Raw genomic sequence first — 22,805 nt, forward strand, 5'->3', positions numbered from 1 at the left:
GAGGGGATGGATATTTTTACTGAAAGAAGAAATAGATATTCGTACATCGGGTTGCAGGCTACTCAGATGGAATATAAGGTGTTGCTTCTCCACCCTGAAAGTAACCTCATTGTAGTACACGAGGAGCTTTGTCTTAGGCTGTAAATACACATGTGCTCCCCAATAATGAACCAGAGCCACCCAACGAAGGTGGTTCCACACCTTCTGAACTATCTGTGAACATCCTTCCCTCTCATGGATTCTACCCCAGCAAAGGGATACTCCTTCCAAGCCTGAGTTCTGTGCCCTTTGATTGCCTGGAACCAGAATGTAGTGTGAACCTCAACTGTGACAGGTAGAATGAACATCAAAAAGGATTATATGTACTATGGAAACTTACTGTTAAGGCTGGGTCCTCTTGTATTGTCCTGAAATTAATCTCTTGGAAATACAGGTTTAGTTTCAGGACACTTGATCTGTTAAAAAATTGAGATTACAGTTAAAAACTTTTTCTGATGGTTTTATTTTCACATTCATTCCACTTTGCCTGTTACCTACCTACTTGTCCAACACACTGTTCCAGCTCTCCTTGTTCCTAACTCCTCTGAGTGGTTAGGGTGGGGGAGGGTTGGGGATGCACAGCTGAAGTTTCTCTTTATTGAACCTATTGATTACTTAATCATTGTAAACATCTTAATTAGATCATCACTCCACCTTCAAAAGAAATTAATTCCTTGGTTGTCAGTTTTTTTTCTATTAATAGTCCAATGAATCTCAGTTGTCTCAAGGAAATTCTACTCTGAATTTGTGACATGCAGATGTACTTTGGACGTTGTATTATTTTAATGGGTCTGCTGACCGCAGCCCCATGGCAGGCACCCACAGAATGAAACAAGTTTTAGAAAAATCAAAGACCCCTCCAACCTTCTCCAGCTGTTTTTAAGAACAGATCCCAATACTCAGTCAACCACGAACTTACCTGTTTACAGTAATCGTAGTTGAGTAATCCCTCTCATAAGATAAAACAGAATAAATCCAGTCCTGAAAGTTAAATTGAGAAACAAGCTCAGACACTAGTATTGTAAGTTTTCCAGAACAAATATCATATTTCCTATTTTAATGCCATGGAGGAGGCCGTTTGGTGCTTTGAGTCCATGCTGGTTCTCAGAGCAATCCAATCAATTTCATTCCCCCATTTATTTCCACGCGCACCCCCCCCCCCAATGGGAGAAATTTACAGTGGCCAATTAACCTCTGAGATATAGGAAGATTCTGGAACACCTGTGGGAGATCCACAGAGACAACATGCAAACTCCACATAGACAGTAGCAAAGGTCAGGGGTCAGTTCGGTGGCAGGAGCTGTGAGATAGCAGCACTACTCAGCCATGTCACTGTGATTGCAACAATATCATCTTCTCTTGCATTGATCAACACTCTAAATACATCTGTGCCACAGTCCTATAAAATAGATGCAATTTTGCCTTTCAGTCCACTTGCCTTGCATGCCAATGTCTGATCTATCTACTGGTTTTTTCCACCTCGGTACCTCCTCTCCAATTGTATATCCCACCTCTGTGAGCCATTCCCTGATCAAGTTATCCTTCCCAATAGCAGAAGCAAACTTCTGCAGAGTGAAAATCTATCATTTCACATTGCTCAGAAATTTCAAGCAGGTTCTTTGTAACTTATCCTTGTAACCCAGGTTATATTTTCACATCAGGGCATTATGCAATGGTGGGCTGGAGAATTGCAGAATTGCAGAAAAATATGGAACATGTTACCTTGGAGTGCTGGTGCTGTGCATTCCTGGGACAAAGTGGTCTTTAAACTAACCGAACAGACTTTGTAACAGTCCATTCCCATCTGGTCCCTGCTCACAGCAGTTTATATCACTACAACCCTGTCTCCCCATAACATTCATCCTAGCTGAACCTGATTTCCCCAGACACATTTCCCTCCAGCTCCACTAGCCACAAGTCTGCTCAAGCCAGTGGCTTATGCCATGCCTTAAGGAAAGATGGGTGTGCTTGCCCATCATACCTGTGAAGGTACCCAACGTAGTTATAGCTTATTAATCAATGGTGAGGCAATGATCCAACTAGTCTAGGCTCATAATATTGACATTATTCCAGTCTTCCCTGATATTGCACTGGAATTTCTAGGTATTGTAACAATATCATAGCCAACCAGAGTGGAAGTGATTGGGTAAATTTCCAAGTAATTAACTTTGATGACTATGTTACTTTAAGAGACTGAGCTGATTTTATGCACATAACCTCTGCTCACTGCATTTTATTTTGGAGGAAACAGTGCCGTAGCTTCTGTTCCCTCTGACCTTTAGATCATTTGTTTTCTTGGTAAATTGCCACTGTTGTACAAGAGACTGCTTGGAGTCACATTCCACCTCCAATCAACTGCTGACAACCTTAAGTGAGAAAAGGGGAGAAATCAACCCTTGGGACAAACTATTACAAAGAGTTTCCTGTGCACACCTTGGCTGTTGCTTTTCCCGCTGATACTGCATTTCCAAAGTACTTAAAGCACTAAAGAATGACGGGGGAGGGGGGCAGGTTGTTAGAGGAACGGTCATTAAACATGTCATACAAAATGTAAGCTAATCCTTTGTCCAGTCCCTCTGCTAGCACAGTGGGCACAGGGTCAACCTCAAATCAGAGAGGAGACGAAGGGAAGAGATGAACAAATCTTCAATTGCAGCTAGTGGAGCCACAGTTTGCAATCACTTCAACTGGACATTTCCCTGTTGAAGGAACGGGGTTTCAGGGACAGAATACATAGCTCAATTACACAGATCAGGCTGTGGAGTAGTTTTTTTCAGACTGCAAAGGTTTCAGCGTAAAAGCCAGCCATTTGGGTCACTATTAATCCTTTTGCCCTCACATCTGCCCATCCTCTACTCCAATCCCAAATTAATCCTACTGCCTTGACCTCTCTGAACATCCATGCATCAGTTCCAAACTAATCCTGCTGCCCCGATCTACCGGTGACTTTAGCAATCCCAAACTAATTTTACCGAGTCACTTCTCATAGCCCTCATCAATCCCAGACTAACCTCATTGCAATGACAAAGTATTCCTGTTTCCTCATCTCCCTTCAGTGCCCCCTGCCAATAACAGTATCATTCCAGTGGCACACTCTGACCCCACAACTTACTCAAGTACCTCATGCTCTTGACAGGCTGCTCCAGCAACATGCTCTCCCCCCATTGGGCCGCATCAACTAAAAACTAGCCCCTCCTCTCTTTCCAATCTCTATCATGTATTCAAACCTAGCCCCACTGCCTCGGTAAGCTACACAGCCTAGTCCTGTCCCAAATTGAACTCATCACACTAATACCTCCACGGACTGTCAAACCCAGTCCAATATTGCTAAATCATTTTGCCATGTATCAGCCAGAAATTAAAAGCAATACTCACTCTTTCCTCACAGGCTTCTTTAAACCACAATCTAACGCCCCTGCCTTGCCATCTCTCTAAAACACTGCACAAATCTAAAATTACACTTATTGTTTCAGTCGCATTCTGCACCCCCATATTAATCCCAAACAAATCCAAATGACTGCTGCTCTGTATCAATCCTGATTCCAGTCATACTATCTCACCACATCTGGACTGTGTTCCAGGTAATTATAGGACCATGTCCTCTCACCTCATTCATAGAGCAAACCCATGTTTTTTTCCTTAAGAGACATTTATTCAGAGATACAGCACAGAAACAGGACCTTCCGACCCACCAAGTCCACGCTGCCCACTTACACCCATTAGACCAATTAAACTACTATCCTGTACGTCTTTGGGAAGTAGATGGAAATCTGTGTGGTCATGGGGGAGAACGTACAGACTCCTTCCAGAAAGCAGCGAAGTTGATCCCGGGTCGCTAGTGCTGTAATTGTGTTTCTCTAACCGCTGTACTACTGTGTCACCCATTCACACAAGCACGTGAACGGGCAGGGGATGGAGGGATATAGACCATATGCAGGCAGATGGGATTAGCTTAAACTGTCATCATGGTTGTCACAGACACTGTGGGCTGAACAGTCAGTTCCTTTCTAGGTTCTGTGTTTTCTGGGATAATGGATTTGTAGTTTCTCTGAATAAAGGAATATTTCTACCTCAACTATTCATTTTTAATGGTAATTTGATATGAAAGTAGAGATTCCATCCTACTTTGCATAGTTGCCGGGTTACCACGAACTCCTATAACCACTTAGCATCCACTCCAGCAACCCAGAAATCCGTCTCTAGTGAGCTGTGTTAATATGGACAGTAAGTAACGTGACCCGTTTTCCTGACCCCGCCAATTACCCATCTTCTCAACCCACAGCGGGTAGGGGTCCCCATCCAATATCAGCACAGGCAAAAGAGAATGAGTCCTAACACTGAGGTACTCAGAAGTCACACACTAAGCCACTGGGGGTGCCGGCCAGTTACTCTTCAACAGGCAGTCGGTGCTTGGGCCTACCTCTGAGGATTCCGATGGCCAATCTGCCATAGAGATGGTCAGTCTATATTGGGTCTCACTGTAGGGAAAGAAGTTGGTGAGTTGGTTTACTTCAAAGACTGTCTCTGACTTAAGACACTTTCTTATGCTTTTCTTCTTGGTCTTCTCTACTCCTCTCAGAGTTCGAGAGACACAAGGGACTCCAGATGCTGAAATCTGGAGCAAAAAACAAAAACAAACTGTTGCAGGAACTTGGAGGGTTAAGCAGCATTTGGGGGTAAAAGGAATTGTTTATGTTTAGGTCAAAACCCTATTTCGGTCCTGATGTGGCGTCTCAAACTGGAAAATTGACAAATCCTTTCCCTTCACAGATGCTGCTTAATCTGCTGAGTCCCTCCCAGTGTCTAACTGTTTTCTCTGGGAGTCTTTCATGTCCCTCTCCTTGACCCCCAAAATCTCTCCTCTCATTATCTTTTATCCCACCTCTCCTTCTCCCTCTCCCTTTCATCTCCCACACCACTCCCCAATTTGCTGTCTCCCTTTTTGTTTTAACCTAATTCATCATCCACTTTTAAAAATTGGCCTCTTCATATCTGCATAAACATCTCCAAAACACATAGATACCAGAACCCTTCTCAGTGTCCTATCCTCTAGTGATCACCCTCCATTGCCTTGTGTTCCACTCCTCACCTCCTTTGTCTCCCCCTCCAGTACATTTTCGGACACCTCTATTGTCTTACTGTTTCACCCTTTAGAGTTCTCTCCTCCACTGACTTAGCTCTGCTTTGTCTTATCCCTGAAATAACTCAGCCCGCATATTGCCCAACCCCTTCGTTCCTTTGCCCTCTCCGACTTCTTCTTGCCATTTGTAGTGTATTTAATATTTCAATTATATTTGAGTAATACTGTAAAATATTGTTTGATTAAGCACTCTGTTTACATAATTCATTATATGTAACAAGTATGTGCATGGCATATTTCACATTACACCATCACATCATATGTGAGTACCTCAATAAAGAAAAGAACTAAGTAGACAATTATCTCAGGCTCCCCTGGTTTTCTTTCGATTAGTTTCTGAAGTTAAAAAACATAACAGTGGTGATGAGGAACTTTTAAAATAAACCCGAGATGACTACCTACCTGTTGAAGTGCGGCACATTTTTCTTCAAAAGAGGAGAGAGACGGTCGAGTTAAAAAAAAAAGGCAGGAAACTGATGAAATTAACAAGCAGCGAGTGCTGCCACGGGTTCATAAATAGTGAGTACTGGGTGACAATAATAAAATTTTAAAAAAGCAGAAATGGCAGGTTACATTGGAAAGATAGACATAGAAACATAGAAACATAGAAAATAGGTGCAGGAGTAGGCCATTCGGCCCTTCGAGCCTGCACCGCCATTTATTATGATCATGGCTGATCATCCAACTCAGAACCCAGCCTTCCCTCCATACCCCGTGACCCCTGTAGCCACAAGGGCCATATCTAACTTCCTTTTAAACATAGCTAATGAACTGGCCTCAACAGTTTGCTGTGGCAGAGAATTCCACAGATTCACCACTCTCTGTGTGAAGAAGTTTTTCCTAACGTCGGTCCTAAAAGGCTTCCCCTCTATCCTCAAACTGTGACCCCTCGTTCTAGACCTCCCCAACATCGGGAACAATCTTCCCGCATCTAGCCTGTCCAATCCCTTTAGGATCTTATACGTTTCAATCAGATCCCCCCTCAATCTTCTAAATTCCAACGAGTACAAGCCCAGTTCATCCAGTCTTTCTTCATATGAAAGACCTGCCATCCCAGGACCTGCCATCCCATGTTCAATTGCGCATCAGATAACTGAATAATGTATACTGAATGAATTGGGAAGTATTTTGAGGCAAATGAAATAGCCAATGAGAAATGAGTACCAGTGTTGCTGAGTGTATTGGGTGGAAGATTATACAGTTTACTTAGAAGTTTAACTGCTCAACCAAACCAGCCAAAATGAGCTTTGCTGATAAGGTGAATGTAAGGCAGTAACATTTAGAACTGAAACCACTGTTGATTGCAGAAATGTTTAGGTTTCATAAACAGAATCAAAAGTAAGGGTAGTCCATTGCAGCTAATGTGGCTGAATTTAAGAAATTGTCCCAGCATTGTCAGTTCAGTGATGGGCTTAAAGATGCACTGATAAACTTTAATTTGTGGAATCTTACAAGAAAATATTAAAAAATGACCCCTAACCAAAGCACAACTCACATTTAAAAGAGGAGTTGAAATTGCTATATCAATGGAAACAACAGCCAGAGTCGCAATTGAGTTGGTCAGGAATGAATGCGAGTGTGAACAAAATTGCAATGTAAAACAGAAACCTTCCTGGCTGAACAAATTGTGCTACCATTGTGGCAGGGGCTTGCATTCACCAAACCAATGCAGGTTTAAACACAAAACTTTCATAAAATACAACAAAGTGGGTCATATACAAAGAGCAAGAGCATGACAAAAATAAATGGACTGCAGAGTCTGAGTGGGAGTGCCGAAAAAGAGATTTTTGAAATTTTCGTTATTTTTTTTTTCTCCAACGGCTTTCTGAGAGGCGGGACTGCGCAGGCGTGTGACGTAGGGCAGTGCAGCGCGGCAGATTTAAAAGGAACAGAGCCTCATAGAGCGGGCAGCGTAGTTTGCGGGCGGCGGAGTGAGCCGGGAGCAGAGTGAAGACTTAAGGGCTTCGGCTCACCGGGCTTAGGCGGAAGCGGGTGAGGCGAGGAAGGTTTGACATTCATTTTCTGTTGCTATTTGAGGAGAGGGGCATTATGACTGTGAGGGCAGTTTGCTGTTCTCGGTGTCGGATGTGGGAGGCCCTGGAGTCTCCAAGCCTCCCGGACGTCTACATCTGCGCCAAGTGCATCGAGATGCAGCTCCTAAGGGACCGCGTTACGGAACTGGAGCTGCAGCTCGATGACCTTCGTCTGGTCAGGGAGAGTGAGGAGGTGATAGAGAGGAGTGGAAGGCAGGTGGTCACGCCGGGGCCACGGGAGGCAGACAAGTGGGTCACGGTTAGGAGGGGGAAGGGGAAAAGGAAGGTGATGGGGAGTACCCCGGCGGCTGTGCCCCTTAACAACAGGTACTCCTGTTTGAGTACTGTTGGGGGGGACAGCTTACCCGGGGGAAGCGACAGTGGCCCTGCCTCCGGCACAGAGTCTGGCCCTGTAGCTCAGAAGGGTAGGGCAAGGAAGAGGAGGGCAGTTGTGATAGGGGACTCGATAGTAAGGGGGTCAGATAGGCGATTCTGTGGACGCAGTCCAGAGACTCGGATGGTAGTTTGCCTCCCTGGTGCCAGGGTCCGGGATATTTCTGATCGTGTCCAAGATATCCTGAAGTGGGAGGGTGAAGAGCCAGAGGTCCTGGTACATATAGGTACCAATGACATAGGTAGGAAAAGGGATGAGGTCCTGAAAGAAGAATATAGGGAGCTAGGAAGGGAGTTGAGAAAAAGGACCGCAAAGGTAGTAATCTCGGGATTACTGCCTGTGCCACGCGACAGTGAGAGTAGGAATGCGATGAGGTGGAGGATAAATGCGTGGCTGAGGGATTGGAGCAGGGGGCAGGGATTCAAGTTTTTGGATCATTGGGACCTCTTTTGGCGCAGGTGTGACCTGTACAAAAAGGACGGGTTACACTTAAATCCTCGGGGGACCAATATCCTGGCAGGGAGATTAGCGGGGGCTACTGAGGTGACTTTAAACTAGAATGGTTGGGGGGTGGGAATCAAATTAAAGCGGCTAGGTGTGAGGAGGTTAGTTCACAACAGAGGGATGGGAACCAGTGCAGAGAGACAGAGGGGTGTAAAGTGAGCGTAGAAGCAAAAAGTACAAAGGGGAAAAGTAAAAGTGGCAGGCCGACAAATCCAGGGCAAGCATTAAAAAGGGCTAAGAGAGTTGTAAAAGAGTGCCTGAAGGCTTTATGTGTCAATGCAAGGAGCATTCGTAATAAGGTGGATGAATTGAAAGTGCAGATTGTTATTAATGATTATGATATAGTTGGGATCACAGAGACATGGCTCCAGGGTGACCAGGGATGGGAGCTCAACGTTCAGGGATATTCAATATTCAGGAGGGATAGACACGAAGGAAGGGGAGGTGGGGTGGCGTTGCTGGTTAAAAAAGAGATTAACGCAATAGAAAGGAAGGACATAAGCCGGGAAGATGTGGAATCGATATGGGTAGAGCTGCGTAACACTAAGGGGCAGAAGACGCTGGTGGGAGTTGTGTACAGGCCACCTAACAGTAGTAGTGAGGTCGGAGATGGTATTAAACAGGAAATTAGAAATGTGTGCAATAAAGGAACAGCAGTTATAATGGGTGACTTCAATCTACATGTAGACTGGGTGAACCAAATTGGTAAAGGTGCTGAGGAAGAGGATTTCTTGGAATGTATGCGGGATGGTTTTTTGAACCAACATGTCGAGGAACCGACTAGAGAGCAGGCTATTCTGGACTGGGTTTTGAGCAATGAGGAAGGGTTAATTAGCGATCTTGTCGTGAGAGGCCCCTTGGGTAAGAGTGACCATAATATGGTGGAATTCTTCATTAACATGGAGAGTGACGTAGTTAATTCAGAAACAAAGGTTCTGAACTTAAAGAGGGGTAACTTTGAAGGTATGAGACATGAATTAGCTAAGATAGACTGGCAAATGACACTTCAAGGATTGACGGTGGATATGCAATGGCAGGCATTTAAAGGTTGCATGGATGAACTACAACAATTGTTCATCCCAGTTTGGCAAAAGAATAAATCAAGGAAGGTAGTGCACCCGTGGCTGACAAGAGAAATTAGGGATAGTATCAATTCCAAAGAAGTAGCATACAAATTAGCCAGAGAAAGTGGCTCACCTGAGGACTGGGAGAAATTCAGAGTTCAGCAGAGGAGGACAAAGGGCTTAATTAGGAAGGGGAAAAAAGATTATGAGAGAAAACTGGCAGAGAACATAAAAACGGACTGTAAAAGCTTTTATAGATATGTAAAAAGGAAAAGACTGATAAAGACAAATGTAGGTCCCCTGCAAACAGAAACAGGTGAATTGATTATGGGGAGCAAGGACATGGCAGACCAATTGAATAATTACTTTGGTTCTGTCTTCACTAAGGAGGACATAAATAATCTTCCAGAAATAGTAAGGGACAGAGGGTCCAGTGAGATGGAGGAACTGAGCGAAATACATGTTAGTAGGGAAGTGGTGTTAGGTAAATTGAAGGGATTGAAGGCAGATAAATCCCCAGGGCCAGATGGTCTGCATCCCAGAGTGCTTAAGGAAGTGGCCCAAGAAATAGTGGATGCATTAGTGATAATTTTTCAAAACTCGTTAGATTCTGGACTAGTTCCTGAGGATTGGAGGGTGGCTAATGTAACCCCACTTTTTAAAAAAGGAGGGAGAGAGAAACCGGGGAATTATAGGCCGGTTAGCCTAACGTCGGTGGTGGGGAAACTGCTGGAGTCAGTTATCAAGGATGTGATAACAGCACATTTGGAAAGCGGTGAAATGATCGGACAAAGTCAGCATGGATTTGTGAAAGGAAAATCATGTCTGACGAATCTCATAGAATTTTTTGAGGATGTAACTAGTAGAGTGGATAGGGGAGAACCAGTGGATGTGGTATATTTGGATTTTCAAAAGGCTTTTGACAAGGTCCCACATAGGAGATTAGTGTGCAAACTTAAAGCACACGGTATTGGGGGTAAGGTATTGGTGTGGGTGGAGAATTGGTTAGCAGACAGGAAGCAAAGAGTGGGAATAAACGGGACCTTTTCAGAATGGCAGGCGGTGACTAGTGGGGTACCGCAAGGCTCAGTGCTGGGACCCCAGTTGTTTACAATATATATTAATGACTTGGATGAGGGAATTAAATGCAGCATCTCCAAGTTTGCGGATGACACGAAGCTGGGTGGCAGTGTTAGCAGTGAGGAGGATGCTAAGAGGATGCAGGGTGACTTGGATAGGTTGGGTGAGTGGGCAAACTCATGGCAGATGCAATTTAATGTGGATAAATGTGAAGTTATCCACTTTGGTGGCAAAAATAGGAAAACAGATTATTATCTGAATGGTGGCCGATTAGGAAAAGGGGAGGTGCAACGAGACCTGGGTGTCATTATACACCAGTCATTGAAAGTGGGCATGCAGGTACAGCAGGCGGTGAAAAAGGCGAACGGTATGCTGGCATTTATAGCGAGAGGATTCGAGTACAGGAGCAGGGAGGTACTACTGCAGTTGTACAAGGCCTTGGTGAGACCACACCTGGAGTATTGTGTGCAGTTTTGGTCCCCTAATCTGAGGAAAGACATCTTTGCCATAGAGGGAGTACAAAGAAGGTTCACCAGATTGATTCCTGGGATGGCAGGTCTTTCATATGAAGAAAGACTGGATGAACTGGGCTTGTACTCGTTGGAATTTAGAAGATTGAGGGGGGATCTGATTGAAACGTATAAGATCCTAAAGGGATTGGACAGGCTAGATGCAGGAAGATTGTTCCCGATGTTGGGGAGGTCAAGAACGAGGGGTCACAGTTTGAGGATAGAGGGGAAGCCTTTTAGGACCGAGGTTAGGAAAAACTTCTTCACACAGAGAGTGGTGAATCTGTGGAATTCTCTGCCACAGCAAACTGTTGAGGCCAGTTCATTAGCTATGTTTAAAAGGAAGTTAGATATGGCCCTTGTGGCTACAGGGGTCAGGGGGTATGGAGGGAAGGCTGGGTTCTGAGTTGGATGATCAGCCATGATCATAATAAATGGCGGTGCAGGCTCGAAGGGCCGAATGGCCTACTCCTGCACCTATTTTCTATGTTTCTATGTTTCTATATGCATAGGGAAGAGAAAAACATTAAAAAGTCAAGTTGCAGTTTCTAAAAGAGCACTAATCTACATGCTGTTGATAAAAAATCTGATAATGATGAGAGTGACACAGGACTGAGTAGCCTTGAGATTGACAGTGTGAAAGCACACAAGAGACAAGCAATATGACTTACATCAGAAGTGAACGGCAAATTAATTAAAATGGAAATGGACATTGGCTCGGCTGTTGCAGCAATTCCACAAAACACTGCAGTGTTCAAGGATGACACTGAAAAACTCAAACATTTCAAGGGTAAAATAGTGCTAAATGAAAATGCCACACCCAAGTTTTACAAAGCATGTCCAGTTCCTTATACTCTCCATAATAAAGTAGCCTGTGAGCTAGATTGTATGGAGGCTGAAGGAATTCTTTCCAAGGTTGAGCACACGGGCAATGCCAGTGGTCCCAGTAGCCAAGAAGAAGAGCCTGTCAGGATCTGTGGTGATTTTAAGGTCACCATCAACCCAGTGCTGAAAATAGATCAATAACCCCTGCCCAGGATAGAGAATATCTTTGCAAACCTTTCTGGAAGGAAAATTTCAGCAAATTGGACTTAGCTGAGACCTATCTACAGATGGAGATGGAAAAAGAGCACAAGTTATTTCTCATGATAAATACCAAAGGGCTTTATTGCTATAATAGGCTTATTTTTTGTAGCATCTGCACATGCTTTCTGACAGAAAGCTATGGACCAGGTGCTACAAGGCCTCCCAGGTACTCAGAGTTACCTGGATGACATCGTTGTTTCTGGCAATGATGACAAGGAACATCTCCAAACTCTCAAGACATTGTTAAAAAGATTAGAAGATTATGGGTTCAGAGCATGATACAACACGTGTGAATTCTTTAAACCAAGCATCACTCACTGTAGTTACACCACTGACTCACAAGAATTACACAAATGCGTCAAGAAAAATCAAGCAGTGGTGGATGCCTCAAGGCCAAAGAAAGTGTTACAGTTGTGGTTCTTTTTAGGATTTGTCAATTATTCTAAAAGGTTCCTACCAAACCTGGCTACTGTGTTTTACCCCTTGAAGTCATAAGTACAGATCACAAAGAAATGACAATGGATAAAAACAGAGTGGGGTGGTTTTCAAAAAGGTAAAGGAAATAGTGACATCAGACATTGTACTCACACACTGTGATCCACATTGTCCAGTAAAGCTTGTCTGTGACACCTCACCTTATGGTACAGGTGCAGCCATGTCACATGTTATGAGTGATAGAAGCAAATGCCCCATAACATTTGCATCTCGTTCCCTTACCACTGCAGAGAAAATTATGCATAGATTGACAGAAAGGCCTTGAGTCTGGTTTGGGGTGTAAAATATTTCTACCAGTACCATCAACCACTAGTGGCCATTTTCAATCCACAGAAGGGTGTTCCACTAACAGCGGCACCATTAATGCAGAGATGGGCTCTGTTTCTTGGAGGATACAACTACAAGATCGAATTCAAGAGAACAACTCATCATGGAAATGCTGATGGATTGTCCCATTTACCCTTGGAAAAGGAAATACCTGAAAAATTGACAAAAGAGGACACTTCTCTAGACGTATTCTCCCTAATGGCAGCCAAAAGTCTTCCTACTATCGCAGAAATGATCTAAAGGGAAAGCAGAAAGACCCCAGACTGTCTCAGGTTTACATGGCCACCCAAAATAGCTGGAATGTGCAGCGGAACTCCAGTTTCCCTGTTTTTACCAGCGCCAGGATGCGGGTTGCCTTATGTGGGGATTGTCAGTTGTTGTACCATGGAAGCTGAGAGCTGAAGTGCTGGAGGAGCTATATGCCTGTCATCTAAGCATGATCAAAATGAAAGCATTGGCTCGAAGCTTTGTCTGATGTCCTGGGATAGATCAGCAGATTGCCATGTACTGTTCAGGATGCCAAGAGCAGCACCTCTCCATCCCTGGGAATGGCCTGCATTGCCCTGGCAGAGGATTCATGTAGATTTTGCCGGACCTATCATGGGCACAAATTTCTTGGTAGTAATGGATGCAGCGACAAAGTGGCGTTGAGAAGACTCTTCTCAAGAACTGGTGTTCCACAGTTTTGTGGAACAGTTTCAGGCATTCCTGAAAATGAATGGACTAGGACATATTACATTTGCACCGTACCACCACAACTGGTAGAATGGCCTGGTAGAAAGGTTTGTCCAGTATTTAAAGAACACACTGTGAGCAACATCAGCAGAACACACTACACTGTCACTGAATCAGAAGCTCACCAGTTTCTTCCTTGCATATTGCACTGCAGCACACTCCACAACCAACAACTCAACAGCTATGTTGTTCCTAGGTCATCCTTTGTGTTCACACTTGGATCTCCTCAAACACAATCTTAGATGGAGTATGCCGGACAAACAGCTGAGAAAAATTGAGGGATCCTCAAACAGGGAGGTTTGATGTTTCACTTCTGGACAAGCATTCCTGGCGAGGGATTACAGAGGTGATCAAACGTGGGTTCTTGGAAAGATTAACGACAGAGCTAGACCACTCTCCTACACAGTGGAGATTGTGTCTGATATCATCTGTAGACAACACCTTGATCAGCTGAGGAGAGCAGAGTCAATTGTTAGAGAACAATGATGTCCAGAGCAGTCAGAACCAGTTCCCGCAGTCCCAGAATCAACTCCTTCAACCACCTTGGAGGAGGCTACAAGTCTCTCCTGCCAAGCAGATTGATTTCTTCCCCCCCCACCCCCCACGTCAAGAAAGATGTTATCCCACAAGAGTAAGAAGTCCTCCACAGCAATTAAATCCTTAGGCCAGAATGGGAAAATTAAAACTTACTCTGTTGTGGATGTCAATAAAGTAGTTGTATCATATCGTATACTCTGTGTGTGTGTGTATATATATATATATATATATATATATATATATATATACACACACACATATACACACACACACATACTAGAGAGCAGAAGGTTACATTTTTGAGTTGAGATGCTTTCTGTATTCAGTTGGAATTTATAGCTAAGCAGGGAGGTGTGCAGTGTATTCAATATTTCAGTATATTGTTTGATTAAGCATTCTTTGTTTACTTACATAATTCATTATGGGTTATATGTAAAAGTACGCAAATGGCATACGTCATTATGCCACCACATCATATGTATGTGCCTCACCAAAGAAAAACTAAGTAGACAATATCCTGGGCTCCTGTGTTTTTATTTTGATTGGTTTATGAAGCTACAAACTAACACCAGTGTATCATCCATTCCCTTACTCCATCATAGAACCATAGAACATTACAGCACAGAAACAGGCCTTTTGGCCCTTCTTGGCTGTGCCGAACCATTTTTCTGCCTTGTCCCACTGACCTGCACCTGGACCATATCCCTCCATACACCTCTCATCCATGCACCCGTCCAAGTTTTTCTTAAATGTTAAAAGTGAGCCCACATTTACCACTTCATCTGGCAGCTCATTCCACACTCCCACCACTCTCTGTGTGAAGAAGCCCCCCAAATGTTCCCTTTAAACTTTTCCCCCTTCACCCTTAACCCATGTCCTCTTTTTTTTCTCTCCCAGCCTCAGTGGAAAAAGCCTGCTTGCATTCACTCTATCTATACTCATCATAATTTTATATACCTCTATCAAATCTCCCCTCATTCTTCTACGCTCCAGGGAATAAAGTCCTAACCTATTCAATCTTTCTCTGTAACTGAGTTTCTCAAGTCCCGGCAACAACCTTGTAAACCTTCTCTGCACTCTTTCAACCTTATTTATATCCTTCCTGTAATTTGGTGACCAAAACTGCACACAATGCTCCAAATACGAGAATATCAATATTAATAAGAGAATTCGAGGTTAAAGACCTTTATCTTGATAACACTGCCCTTGCGATCCTTTTTACTCATTCTTGAACCTGTGCTGCCATCTGTCTGAGATCAGCTGGCATAGATTATGGATGGAATGTGAGATCTTGGTGATCTGTATGAGATGGTTTATACACACTTTCTTGAGATCGGTGGTGATCCCAGAAAGACCATTAAAGTTTGCCCAATGTACGTGCACAATAGCATTCTCTTGGAGTCCTGCTGAAGGGTCTTGGCCTGAAATGTCGACTGTTTACTCTTTTCCATAGACGCTGCCTGGCCTGCTGAGTTCCTCCAGCATTCTGTGTATGCCTCTTGGACCTGTTGTGTAGAGGGGAGGAGGAATATGCTGCCTTCCTCCTCTGACACTTCCCCTGCCTGCTCCATCCATTTCACATACTTTGGGAAAGTACCGCATGACTCCTGGTGAAGGAGTCTATTTGGAATATTGAGGAGATGGTCTACCAGAGGCACTCAGTTGATGGCAGTGGTGGCCACCTTGCCTACATTTCCCCCTCCATCCCATGCATTCAGGTTTTTTGAACACCTTCCTTTTTATAGTGGGACTGAAAATTTAAATGTAAGAATTTGTGAGGTGTTTCCAAACTGGGGTGGGGTGGGGGGTGAAGGTGGGTAACAGTTCACATATTGGATACAGTCAACAGTAGCTGGAATCGGCTTCAGGACTGCTGAACAAACGTCGGTAGTCATCCCAGGACAGTGTACACTGGAAGGGGAGTGCCGTGAGCCTGTATGGAGATGCTGGCCGGCCAAAATGACCTTCCTGGACAGTATTGACCTTAAGGAGCTGAGCAGTACTCACTTGCAGGGCTGTTTGCATATCTCCAGGCATTTGGAATTCTCCACCTCAATCTGCTCTCTCAGAGTGTAATAGCAGTAACCTGGTGAAGGTAACACAGTAGAAGTTGAACTCGACAGCATTAGGAGGTCATTTACCCCCAAGTCAGCAAATTGCACTGCAAATTAGAATGTAAATTGCCTTACACCATATCTCTTGATTGCTTTTTCAATCTTTATCTAACTTCCCTTCAAGGGAAATGGACCATAACCTATGAATACAGTGTGAACAGTCCCTTTCTCCTTTCTATTACAAGCCATACGTAGAATCCTGAGCTTATCCCTCATTTATATGCAAACAATTTTCATTCACGTAATATAAGGACATTGCAAACTAGTTTAACAGAGTGTCTGGATCCATTTTGCCTACAAGAAAATGGATCTGAAGGTAGTAAATGGTAACATATACATACTTCGATAATAAATTTATTTTGAACCTCTGATGGGACCTTGTCTATTTGATATACTATGTTCTTTTTTTATTTATATACACACATTCTTTTTCTCTCTCTCCCTTTTCTCCGTCTGTCCCTCTCACTATACCCCTTCCCATCCTCTGGGCTTTCCCCCCCTCCCTGTTTTCTTTCTCCCTAGGCCTCCCGTCCCATGATCCTCTCGTATCCCTTTTGCCAATCACCTGTCCAGCTCTTGGCTCCATCCCTCCCCCTCCTGTCTTCTCCTATCATTTTGGATCTCCCCCTCTCCCTCCTACTTTCAAATCTCTTACTAGCTCTTCTTTCAGTTAGTCCTGACGAAGGGTCTCAGCCCGAAACGTCGACTGTACCTCTTCTTAGAGATGCTGCCTGGCCTGCTGTGTTCACCAGCAACTTTTATGTGTGTTGCTTGAAATTCCAGCATCTGCAGAATTCCTCGTATTTGCATACTATGTTCCTCAGCAGGATTCTTTAGTTTAACACACTCTGTTTTTATATGGCCTTTATCTCCAGACCTACGTTCTGAATGTGTTTTGCTTGCTTTGTTCCTTTATTTTAAAATATTCTAATTTGAAATTTCACCATTATTTCCCCAATTGCAAGATGAAATCCATTCCTTGAGGTGTCCAGTAAAATGCCACCTATGAGCCAGCTGGGCTTGTTTCCCAGAGATACCAGGACTTGAACATAACTTGCACTGATGGCCCAGTGTTTGGACCTGTGTGTGGTCCAGGAGCAGCCTGACTAGGAGCCCTGACTTGGAGGAACCATGACTGGCTGAGTTCCTTATGCTCTCTGCTTGCCCCTGTGCCCCATTGGCATGGGGCCAGAATAGAATCAGAACTTATGGAGCAGCTCCTTCAACACTCAAAACGGGGCCACAACCTCACATTCTGTAACTCCATAGGACGTTGATGGTCCAGGCAGTAGAATTGACTGGCAGCCTCTGAACCAGCACACATCCACATTATAAAGTAGGGGAATCAATCGCACAAAGATTCTCCTGTTGCTAGATGGCAGAACAGATTTCCATATTGACTTCAGATGCAAGTTTGGGGCGAGGAAGAATGGAAGAGCAGCCTATGCAGAAATCCCTTCTGTAGGGTACGGAATGACACAGAGGACGTTTCCCGGAGAGGAGATAATGTGTGGTACCAGATTCTGTTGTGGCTTTCAGCTCTTGGATCTGATCAGCATCTTGGGCCCAGTAGAGGTCAACTCACACAGCATGCAAACAGACCCGTCAGATCATTGAGTCTGCACTAACCATCAATTACCCACTTATCTCATGTGAAACCCTTTGCTAATTGTCTCCACATTGCCACCAACTCCCCCTAGATTCCAGTACACGCCACAGACACACATTTTCTTCCTCTCTCACAAACACAGTCAGTCTCTCTCTCTCTCTCTCCCCTTCTCTCTCTCTCACTTCTCATACACATAAACAGCTTCTCTCTCCTTTCTCCTCCCCCCCCCACACACAGTTTCTCTCTCTCCCTTCCCCTCTGACACACAATATAGTCAGTTTCTCTCTCTCTGTCCCCTTCCCTTGTTCCCACATGCGACAGAACTTTACAGTGGCCTGTTAACCTACCAACTCACCCCTTTGATTTTTTAGTCTCAGTAATACTATTCGGTAGGTTTAATACATACTCTAAATTCTGTCACAAACAAGAGAAATCTGCAGATGCTGGAAATCCAAACAACACACACAAAATGCTGGAGGAACTCAGCAGGTCACGTACATTTATGGAAAAGAGTACAGTCAACATTTTGGGCCAAGACCTTTTATCAGTTTATCTGGTAATTGCCCCTCCTCCTTCACCATTCCCCATTCCCATTTCCCTTGCTCAGCTTACCTCCTTACTTACCTATTGCCTCCCTCTGGTGCTCCTCCCCTTTCTTCCATGGCCTTCTGTCCTCTCCTATCAGACCCCCTTCTCCAGCCCTGTATCTCTTTCACCAATCAACTACCAGCTCTTTACTTTATGCCTCCGGTTTCACCATCACCTGAGACCTTGCACTTCCTCCTCCCCTTACCTCATCTTCTTACTCTGACTTCTCATCATTTTTCACCAGTCCCGATGAAGGGTCTTGGCCCGAGCGTTGACTGTTTACTCTTTTTCATAAATGCTGCCTGGCCTGCTGAGTTCCTCCAGCATTTTGTGTGTGTTGCTCTAAATTCTGTGATGGGGCAATGCCTGCTAAATAACCACCTGTATTCCGTGATAGGTGCCCATATCCTGTAATAGGACCCAGCATCCACCATTCCTGATGGGATTAGTAATCTCTGTCATTTGTCTGGGAAACTTTTCAGTTTAAAACACACCCAATAATTTCGATAGCACCTTGTACAGTTTACAAATGCTCTCAATTCAGTGGGTTTAGTACAGTCTGTAAATTCCAGGATGCAACCTTTAATCATGTTTTCCATCCCCGTCAAATCAATAAACCCTACACTTTATGTTGGCCTTCCTCAATTTAATAAAATCAGTATAACTGGAACTTCAATAGTTTGATAAACTCTATAATTCGTTATAGAAGTACATCAGTTTCACACCTGCTTCATTTGGTGCTTGAGCTGCAGCAGGGCTGAAGAGCTATGCTGTATGACTCTCTGACTGTTCTAAAATCTCTTTTGTATTCTGTGACGGTACCAGCAATAAATTTCTTCAAATGTAAGATAAGACCTGTCCATTTAATACACTCTGTATAATAAATTTAAGATCTTGACAGTTTATTGAAGTGTCTGTAATCTACTTGGGGGAGGGGGAGGGGTCTAGTCATTTTAGCGCCATACTCTGCATTCGGTAATGTGACCCAATACATTGCTAATGTGATTCAGTAACAGAACAAATGATTTAATACATCCCGGCTGGGGCACTGTCGGTTTAATACCCTATTCGTATTTGATAACTGGACTATATTTTTAATACACTTTCTAAATTTTGCGATGGGACACTGTTAATTCAATATCAATATTGATAGCCATCGAGTCATACAATGTGGGGGAAGACTCGTGTCCATGTAGCCACCAATGACCTAATCGCAGTTTTCAGCTCTCAGATGGATCACTGTCACATTAATACACTCTCCGCAACTTGTATTGGAAACCGGTCATCAATATGATAATCCCTGCTGTGACCCTGCCAATTGAAAGTACTTGCTACAGTTCATGATCAAAGCCTTGCGTTCAATATATAATCTGTAATCTTTAATGGTACTCTGTTAATCCAATATGTGTGATACAGAGCTGACAATATAAGGCCTTCCTTGTATTGTCAAAGTTACCAAATCAGAGTCATATGCTCGAAGTCATTTGCCCTTCAGCCGACTGTGTAGCAGCTATCAATCACCCATTTGTCATGCACGAATCGTAGTTTCTTCTGTTTCAATGCACGATGTGTTTGTTAAGTTGCATGTTGTGTCTTTGAGAGTTTCATGCATTTTCTACAATTGTAAGGCATTCTCTCATTTTAGTACACTTTCCATTGTCTGCGACAGGACCTACAGTTAGTTTGTTTAACTACTACAGGGTATTGAATTACCAATTTAATAAGCTATCTATATTTCATAATAGGATGCTGTCAGCAATCTGTGATGGATTTCTTTCAGTTTATTACGCACTCCATAATTGGGTCTGCAATTCTTGTTGGGTCCCTGTTACTTCAATAGACTGACTAGAGCCATTGGAAGAAACGTCTCAGTCTAATAAATACTCTACAAATGGTGATAGTAACTTAATATACTCGTTATGATACACGACGGGGCCTTGTGTTTATTAGGCCCTGCAATCCGAGTTGGATAATTATCGATTAATTACAATCTAAATAATCTTTGATGGAAATCTGTCAAGGTAATGTGCTCTCCTCACCCCTCTTTAATGCCCTCCCTATTATCTCTGGCAGGACCCGAAAAATTGAAACCACTCGCTGTGACCTTGATGGAATTCTTTCCCTTAATCAGTTACCATACTTTGTCAGTGTAACGCACTCACTGTACAGTAATACATAACAGGACCCTGTCAATCTATTACACTTCTACAATCATGAAATGAGTCCGTTTCATTTATACAGAGTACAAATAATCCTGTTAATTTTTATTTGTGATGGGTCTCTGGCAAGTTAAAATGCTCCCCATATTACGTTATAGGATCCTGCCATTGATGTACAATCCGTATGAGATCCCTAAGCCATATAGTCTCTATAATTCACGACAGAACTGTGCCATTTTATTACATATTTCATACAGGTCCTGGCCAATGTAATGCACTCTCTATAAACTATAATAGAAAGCTAAGAATTTAATACGCTCATTATGATGAACATCATAGCCTATCAGTTGAACATACTAATTACAAACCTTAAAGAAATGCTCTTGGTTTACACCCATCTCCACGATGCTCAAAGGTCCAGGACACCTTCAAGCAGCGATGCCTCGAAAAGGTGGCATCCATCATTAAGGACCCCCATCACCCAGGACAGGCTTCTGTATCTGTGCCAACCATCAAACATTAAAACTACCTCAACATCTCACGACGTATGCCGGTGACATTAAACCTGATTCTGATTCCGGTGTCTTAGTCAGTTTAATCCGTGATCAATAATTGTCAATTTATCACACTACCTCCAATCCCTGATCAATTTAATACACACCATATAATCCGTGATGGAACGCTGCTAATATAACACACTTGGTAATTCACAATGCTACAATAATACCCATAATGGAAACCTGTTAATTAAAATGCCCGCTATAATCCGTATCAAGATTCTGTCATTAAACACTTCTCATTTGATTCAGTGAAGTGGCTGCAAATTATTACCCTCTTCTTGACTTTGACATCTCAATCTGTGATGACATCAATAGGCTCACTTGCTGTATAAAGAAATACATCACAATTCAGCCCTCTGTATCCGTACAAACCATCAAACAGTCACTTACACTCATACAACATCAAAATCTCATCTTATTCTCACAATATTCCCGTCAACACCCCCTAAATTCTACCACTGTTACAGTGAGCAGTTAACCTTCCAACCTGCACATCTTTGGGATTAGAAGAAAATCCCCTGCAGTCATGTCACAGAATCACACAGCATGGAATCGATCCCTTGGCCCATCTCATTCGTCCATGCCCATTGTGTTGCCCAGTGAACTAGTGTCTCCCACCTGCCCACGTTTGGCCTAGAGCTCTCTAAACCTCTCCCATCCAGTCCATCTAAATGTTTTTTAAATGTTGCTAATGTTTCTGCCCCAAACACTATTTCTAGTAGCTCATTCCAAATATGTACCACACTTTGCTTGAAGAAGTTGCCCCTGAAGTCCCTTTTAAATCTCTCATCTCTGTTCTTAAACGTCGGCCCTCTTGTTTTTAGTACCCCCTCCTTAGGAAAAAGTCTATGTGCTTTCACCCTGCACATGCCCCCCCCCATGATTTTATTTACCTCTGTCAGGTCACCCCTCCATTTCTATGTTGCAGGGAATAAAGTCCTAGTTCATGCACCCCCCCCCTGTAATTTAGACCCCGAGTCCAGGTAACATTCTGGTAAATCTTTTCTGCATTCTGTCTTGCACTTTTTCCTATATAAGGGCAGCCAAAACTGTGCACAATACTCTAAGTGTGACCTCACCAACATCATATATAACTGCAACATAACATCCCAACTCCTATCCTCACTGATAGAAGCCAGTGTGCCAAGTATCAGCTTCAGCTCTTCACCATTTTTACCTTTGACGCTGCTTTCAGTGAACACTTGCACTCCTAAGTCCCTCCTCTCAAAACATTCGCCAGAGCCCTACTATTTAACAAATAGTCCTACTGTGGATTGATCTCCCAAAATGCAGTACCTCACATTTCTCTAGATTGAAAACCATGTGCTAATCTTCAGCCCCAGTCTAGGACTGTGGTGCTCAAATCAGGTGACCCTGACCCTTAGAAGAAATCAAGATCAAGCAGTTATCAGGGATGCCAGGAGACAATACCAGACCAAAATCAAGACCCAGACCAGCTGTGAGTTGTACCAGGTTCACATGCTATTACAGGCTGCAAAATAAAATTGGGCAGCATCCCGAGTAACAGCACATTCCTTCACATTGAAAGTAATGCATTCTCTGGAATGTTACCACCCACCCTGAGACCCTCCATTGTACCTGAACCCACAGCCACTGTTGTGGACGTAAGAGCAGAGAGTGAACCCATGGAAACCTTCTGGCCCAGAAGGCATCCCTGTTCGCATCCTTAAATCCTGTTCAGGTCATGAGCTGGAGGGTATTCGCAAACATTTTCAATTTCTCCCTGCTTCAGTTTGAGGTTCCTACCTCAAAATAAGCAGGGAGAGATTAGAAATACCACAATCATTGCAATCCCTCGGAAAAACAAGGGA

At 43.5% G+C, this 22,805-nt stretch overlaps 1 protein-coding gene across 3 annotated transcripts in view; it reads right to left on the bottom strand.

Annotated features, from left to right (window-relative positions):
• The window catches only part of LOC134351304 (amiloride-sensitive sodium channel subunit beta-like), a 57,280-nt gene that overhangs the window by 1,924 nt on the left and 32,551 nt on the right, over positions 1-22,805 (bottom strand). For all 3 annotated transcript variants that reach the window (XM_063057372.1, XM_063057369.1, XM_063057370.1), the window contains exons 10-13: positions 15,951-16,029; positions 4,460-4,517; positions 959-1,020; positions 380-455 (exon numbers count right to left, since the gene is read on the bottom strand). In XM_063057372.1, the coding sequence (XP_062913442.1) occupies positions 380-455; positions 959-1,020; positions 4,460-4,517; positions 15,951-16,029 (275 nt within the window). The remainder of the gene's footprint in view (positions 1-379; positions 456-958; positions 1,021-4,459; positions 4,518-15,950; positions 16,030-22,805) is intronic.

The sequence above is a fragment of the Mobula hypostoma genome, chromosome 9 (genome assembly GCF_963921235.1).
Source record: "Mobula hypostoma chromosome 9, sMobHyp1.1, whole genome shotgun sequence".
Classification (NCBI taxonomy): domain Eukaryota; kingdom Metazoa; phylum Chordata; class Chondrichthyes; order Myliobatiformes; family Myliobatidae; genus Mobula; species Mobula hypostoma.